A 6,903-nucleotide genomic window follows, 5' to 3' on the forward strand; every position below is an offset into this window, starting at 1 on the left:
AGGGTATGATGCATCAGCTGCTTGTTTACATTGTGGGCAAATCTTGAGAGTGCCACAATACAGACATTTAGGGAAGAAACAGTCCTAAAAAACAGTTCTTAATGCAGGTTTAACTTAACTAACAACTTTTAATACAATGCGTGGACTAAATGCTGCTGTGACAACTCTTTGGACTAAAGTTATGTTATGTTAATTAAAGTTTTAAAGTGCAACGGTTACCCTGAGGTGTCCTGGCTCTATGCACTGCCTGCTGGTTATCAGGAGAAGTGATGTAACTGGGTAAACAGCTATGTTTTCAGCCCCCTTCTAAAAGAGAGGAAATCTGCTAAATTCCTCAAATGGAATGGCAGATCATTCCAGGCCTTAGATGTGCATGTGATAAAACTCCTACCACCCCAACTGGCTTTTTAAATGTAGGAACTAGGACTTGTTTTGTTCCTGTGGACTAAAGAGTTCTTCCAGGAACATACCATTTAAATGTTTGCCTCAAATGGTCGGGCCTATTCCATTGAGGTCTTTAAAGGCCGTACAGAGGGCCTTAAAGCATACCATTTGTTTTACAGGGAGCCAGGGTAGTTGTACTAGTTCTTTTTTGACAGAGACAAATTTCAGTGTCCCTGTCAACAACCTGGCCGCCGCGTTTTGCGTGATCTGGAGCCTGTTAATGTGCTGTTTTTGGGCGTTCAGATAGAGGCTGTTGCAGTAATCCAGACGTGCCATAACAAGTGCCAAGACCACTTTCCTGAGACTTCCTTCAGGAAGATAAAGCTTTATTTTTCTTATGATTCTGAGAATCAGAGAACAAGCTGATACCACCGTGCTTATTTGGTCACTAAACGTAAGTTTGTTATCTAGTAACACCCCAAGGTCCCATGGTTTTTTGCTTTCTGGGTGAGAGCAGGGCAGATACCCAAATCTTCTGTCCACCAGTCAGGTGTCCATAGTGTGGCTTATTCCCAAGTATGATGACCTCTGTTTTGCTTGAATTTAGTTTCAAGAAATTGGTCGACATCCACCCTGAGATGGCTTTCATGCAATCGTGAAAACATGCCCCAGTTTACTTTTCCTCCCCATCTCGAAGTGATAACACTATTTGAGTGTCGTCCGATTAGGAGGTGAGATGGAAGCCAAAGGATCTCATCAAGACTGCCAGAGTTATCACGTACACATTGAAAAGTGTTGGGCTTAATGATGAGCCCTGTGGCACCCCACAAGGGAGGGAAAACAGCTTTGACTTGTTGTTGTCCAAATCAACGGTTTGTGTTCTTTCAGATAGAAAGCACTGCAGGAGGTTCCAAGCAGCTCCTTATACCCCTGCTAAAGACCAGCTCCGTGCTGTGTTCTGCTCTAAACCCGTATTGAGATGGGTCGAGTAGATTATTGGTTTGGAGAAATAAACTGAGATGGGCATTCATAGCTTTTCCAGCAATTTTTGCAGGAAGTGGAAGCCGTGAAATTGGCCTATAACTACTTGGGTCCTTAGGATCCAGAGTCGTTTTTTTAATAGGGGGAGGATAGAGGCCTTCTTCCAGTGCTTGTCAATGAATGCCATGGTCATTGATCGATTGTATTGGCCAAAGGGTGGTTGGATCCTAGGGCGCCCTCAATGCTCAACATGGCTGCACCATAATCTGGGCGTCACTCATGAGCTGACCATTGCAAAGGCTGTAAACACTCTGTCCTCAATCAGGAGAGAATTGTGGTTGTTTCTTCATTATGTGATTGGGGCCTTTCTCGATGCTGCTTGTCACCTCGGGGACCTGCTGTAGACTTCTAGTCTGGAACCTAAAAAGGGGACACATTTGCTCGTAAACTGCAATGGAGATTTATTTTTTTCAATGGCCTTCACTTTCATATTGTCAGAATAAGATTAGATTCCAAAGGTGATGTTTGTATGTGTATTTATCAAGCTGGAATCTTTAATCATGTTTCCATCTTTGTAATAACTCTAAATTCTCAAACAAAATGTAAATGTCGGTGTACTTGTAAAGCACACTGCGACTCCATGGAGTATCCTGGCGCTGAAGACAGCTGGGGAACCCGTCCTGGTTTTCCCTGTGAGATGGTCCCTTTCTGGGTATCTCCAAGGTGAAACCAGGCATCCCCGGCGTCTGTGGGGGGCCGTTGTAGAGATGAGGCAAGCTTAATGCCCAGAGTTGCCGAGTGTGTTCCCTGGTTAGAGTAGGCACCGAGGCGAGAATTATTGAGTCCGTTTTGACCCTGGTCCACGACCACGACAAGATAACACAAACCCCGAAACATGGGGTGATCCGCAAGTCACGAGTTCAGGACCTCATCCTTCCGAGGTCTTTCAGATGAGTGCCATTACAGAGGGTAATAGATTCAGACATGTATCATGAATTTGTAACTTAGTGACGATTGATCTGTCAAAATCTATCTCTGGATAAAGCGTATCAAATTAAATATTAAAAGGGGAGAAGGAAAAAGGTTACTGAAAAAGGCACACGTTTAAGGGGTGCTGGTTTAAAACAGAACCACGTGAGTTTAACACCAGGTAATCTATTACCTGCCGGACACGGTAACCACGGGAAGAAACTAGCATCTGACCAAGCCTTCAAACCTAACCTTGGTGTGATAAGAAGGCACTGCAGCGGGAAGCGCCCTGTGACAAAGATACTGCCTGCACGTGAATGAATAAATGAAGAATTAATGAGGATTCGATGTGGGAATGGGTGTGGGAATGGATATGGTAGTCGAGCTCGGCTTTATATATGTGCCTTGAGATCAGAGGGAAACCTGATGGTTAAAAGTTTACATTTCGACATGGACGACGACTCAGACTTTTATCGATCCCCGGTTCAGGCATTAAATATATATTTTAGCCAGTGACAGTTACTTACAGCTCCAAAAAGCAGAAAACCTTAAATATGAAGTGCCATACGCAAGCATGATATTTTAGGAATTTATTAAGTAGAATGGAGCAATGCTTGGGCGCTTCTTGCCGCTATCTGGCTTGCAGTGAATTCAGAAAGGGCGAGTCTAGACTCTAGAGTTTCGTTCCTGAAAGAGGCATGCTTTGTTCACGGGATCGCTTCCATCTCTCCATTTCAACATTCAATTACTATTGTAGATTACTACACCACAGTAAGCAAACTACTTAAATATAATGCAGTGTAGTAATAAATTAGAGTCTAAGAGAGCTACTTGACAGAAACCTCAAATTATGAAGCCAAGAAGCGACAGAACAAATTGGCCACACACTGCGCCGCGAGCTCCCAACACAAAATTCTGCGCCAACAACTATTTATACCCCATGGAATAGGCCGCACTTCTTGTAGCCAGATAGTTACAGTGCAGCGATGTGGAAATGGGAACTGCAAGCTGGAAAAATCAGCTTTACTGTGTTTGCTTTACAGCGCGCCCAGACACTCTTTGCTGAGCATGTCGGCGCTCTGGAGGATCATAACTCGCAGATTTAACTTTACTGCGCGCGCCTCTGTGAGGATCGACGACGTGAGCATTTATTTATTTCACCCCCACTCCAGCCACATTGCCCCGCAGCGCCCCCTGGTATTCGTTGCATTGACTAGGAAAGTTAGGAAGGCTGAGCTCTGCCCGTTGCAGTGCTTTAAATGGGCCGGTACTGTCCGGGACTGAGTACCGGCACTTTTTTTTTGCGAGGGAGAGTACCCGCAATTCTCAAGAGAAATGCAATACTTTTAATTGTAGAGTACCGGTACTTCTCAGAAACAAGCAGGCACTCTGCAATTTCTCCATTTGAAGCACTGGCTCATTGGGGTTCGATCATGGATCTGTGATATATACAGATGTTAACATTAGGTGTTGAACCCCCGGGGCTCTACTAGGAGCGAGTTTTGACTACTTATGTCGTGTCTGCAGAAAACGCAACTGTAGCCTCCTCTTCTTGAGTATCTCTGCTACTCGAACAACCATCGAATGCTGTGATTGAAGCAGCTTTATAGAATTCAGAATTGGCGCAGCTACACGTGCAGACACCCCGCGAGCTGCACTTCCCGGCCCCAGGCGCGCCCCGTTAATATGGGAATGACGAACACAACACACCCGTCCCCCGGGGAATAGAGCGGGTCCATGGTGCAAGCACAAGAGCCCGCCACTGCCTGTGTCCATCTGAGTCCAGTGACCAAGGCACAACCGACTCAGTGTCCAGCTAAGCTCTTCTAGAGCAGGCAGCAGAGAGCACATTCAGTGACCAGTGCCTGCCACTGTACATCTGAGCTTATTTAGAACTCCTTCAGTGACCAATGCCCAACACTGCCAGTCTCCATCTCGGCGTATGGAGAGCCAGGCAGGCGGAACCATTTCAGTGACCAGGCACAACACTCTCGGTGCCTACCGAAGTTTGTTGTCTAGAGCAGTCAGCAGAAAGCACATTCAGTGACCAATGCTTACCACTGCCAGTGCCCTCCTGAGCGTATCTACAGCTGGCAGCACTTGAGCTTTCAGTGACCAAGGCACATTACTCCTAGTACCTACCACATTTCTTCTCGAGCAGATCGTTAAGAACACATTCAGTGACCAATGCCCACAACTTCAAGTGCCCATCTGAGGTTATCTAGGGCGCTTTATGTGACCAAGGCACAGCAATGTTAGTGCTTTCCTAAGCGTTTCTATAGCAGGCAACAGGGTGCAAATTCAGTGACTAATGCCAGTGTACCCCTGAACTCACATAGAGCAGGAAGTAGGAGCACTTTCAGTGAACAAGACCTAAAACCCTCAATATCGGCTGAAGCTTGTCCAGAGTAGACAACAGAGAGCACATTCAGTGTCGAATGCCCACCACAGCCCACCTGAGCTTGTATAGAGCAATCTCAGTGACCAAGTAACCATGCTGTCGGTGTCACTGGCCAAAGGCCTCCACTACCAGTGTCTACCTCAGCTCATATGGAGCACTTTTAGTGACCACGGCAGAATGCTGCCAGTGACTGCCTAAACTCGTCTATAGGAGGCAGCAGAGAGCACTTTCAGTGAGAACAACCCCAGCAGATAGGTGTGCTTCCAACCAATCCAGGCAGTAGAGAGCACAATCAGTGAGTGCATTCCCCAGCAAAAAGGGGCGCTTCCCACTAATCCAGGCAGTAGAGAGCACATTCAGTGAGTACATTCCCCAACAGACAGATGTACTTCCAACCATCCAGAGACAACAGAGAACACATACAGTGAGTACACCTGCTAAGCAGCCACAGATGCTTCTCATTCACCCGCATGCAGCAGAGAACACATTCAGAGAGTGCACGTAACCAGCAGTGACGCGTGCTTTCCGCTCACCCACAGACAGTAAAGGGCGCATTCAGTCAGTACCACCACCTTCTAGTAGTCAGGTGTACTGAGTCTGCGCACCCATCCGCAAGCAGCAGAGAACACTTTCAGTGAGTACAACTCCCCTCAGATATGCTTCCCACTGATCCGCATGCAGCAGAGAGCGCATTCAGAGAGTACATTCCCCCTGTCAGGTATGCTGCCCACCCATCCGCAGGCAGGTGTGCTCCGCATTCAGTGAGTACATCTACCCCAATCTGGTCAAGTGTAATGCCCACCCATCCGCAGATGGCAGAGAGCGCATTCAGAGAGTACCCCTGTCAGATATGCTGCCCACCCATCCGAATAAAGCAGAGAGCGAATTCAGTGAGTCCAAGTCCCCTGTCAGGTATGCTGCCCACCCAACTGCAGTCAGGTGTGCTCCACATTCAGTGAGTACAACATCCCTCCCCCCCCCCCCCCCCAAATCTGGTCAGGTGTACTGCCCACCCATCCGCATGCAGCAGCAATCTTATTCAGTGAGTGCCCCCACCCCTGTCTGCACCGTTAGAACTGATTTCGTCGGGTGGTACCTCGCCCCCCCCCCCCCTCCCCTGAGCACGACCCTCTCCCGCGTCCTCACCGGGCGCACTGCCCCCCGGCTCGCTCGCCCTCTCCCGCGCCGGGCACTGCCCCCCGGCTCGCGGCTCACCTTGCTGTACTTGACGCCCAGGTTCCGGACGGGCTGGGGCAGCGGCGGCATCTTCGGGGGCTGCCCGTTCTCACAGGTGCCGTTCATGGTGGCCATGGCGGCGGTGCAGGTGCAGGGGGAGCAGACACCAGGCGTGGGGATGCGGGACGGTGGGGTCGTTCAGGTGCAGACACCGGGGCTTGGGGTGCGGGATGGTGGGGGCGTGAAAGAGGCGCAGGTGTTACGGAAAGTGCGTCTGGAGGGGGTACACGTTCCGAGGGGACCTCGTAAGTGCCGTGTGGAGGCTCTTGCTGGCTGAGGTGAGATACAAAAGTTAAAGCAGTGCTGTGGTTGGGGTTCAGGGGTTCATGAGTGCAAGTGTGACACAGGTTCAGGGGAGACGGTCGTGCAGGGTCTTTGCGGTGCTGCAGTTGGTGTGGGGGAATGCAGATTTTGGAGAGGATTCGGGGGACAGAGACCCAAGGGTGAGGATGGTCCGCTGGGGCGGGCAGGGTGCAGGGTCGGTGGGTGTTCAGAGCTCCGATCCCGCAGCGGTGCGGGGGCTGCCTGGGTTCACAGAGTGCAGTTCATGGAAGGTGCAGATGTGCAGAAGTGTGCAGGCTGGAATAGCTGCAGATGTTGCCTGGTCTGCCGGACTTCGGACGGTCCAGATGTTGCTTAAGTGCCCGTACAGCTGCTGCTCTGGTGCCGGCTGAAGTGCTTTGGGAGTTCCCACTCTTCGGCTCAACCTTTAACACTTCGCTCTGGGGGCCTGACCGGCTGCAGCCAGTCATTGGGCAAACAAAGTTACGCCCTCTGCACGTAGGCACGCCCTGTCAGTGTGCAACTCATTTCTAATGGCATAAAGTGCATCTGAGCCCGGCCGCAGTGACACATCGCTGTAGTTGCGGTGGTGTAGACACCCACTGAAGGCACGCTGTGATAGCCAGGGCCTCTACAGCCCCCGCGGCCCT

The 6,903-nt window shown here is 49.8% G+C and overlaps 1 protein-coding gene across 1 annotated transcript in view; it reads right to left on the minus strand.

The window, feature by feature from the left end:
- ALDH1A3 (aldehyde dehydrogenase 1 family member A3) overlaps positions 1 to 6,695 on the minus strand; it is a 292,251-nt gene extending 285,556 nt beyond the window's left edge. Inside the window, exon 1 of the mRNA XM_078684080.1 lies at positions 5,951 to 6,695. Coding sequence (XP_078540206.1) covers positions 5,951 to 6,046 — 96 coding nt within the window. The 5' untranslated portion in view covers positions 6,047 to 6,695. The remainder of the gene's footprint in view (positions 1 to 5,950) is intronic.
- Between the last annotated feature and the right edge of the window lie 208 nt (positions 6,696 to 6,903).

Source organism: Lissotriton helveticus, chromosome 3_1, assembly GCF_964261635.1.
Source record: "Lissotriton helveticus chromosome 3_1, aLisHel1.1, whole genome shotgun sequence".
In the NCBI taxonomy this organism is placed as follows: Eukaryota; Metazoa; Chordata; class Amphibia; order Caudata; family Salamandridae; genus Lissotriton; species Lissotriton helveticus.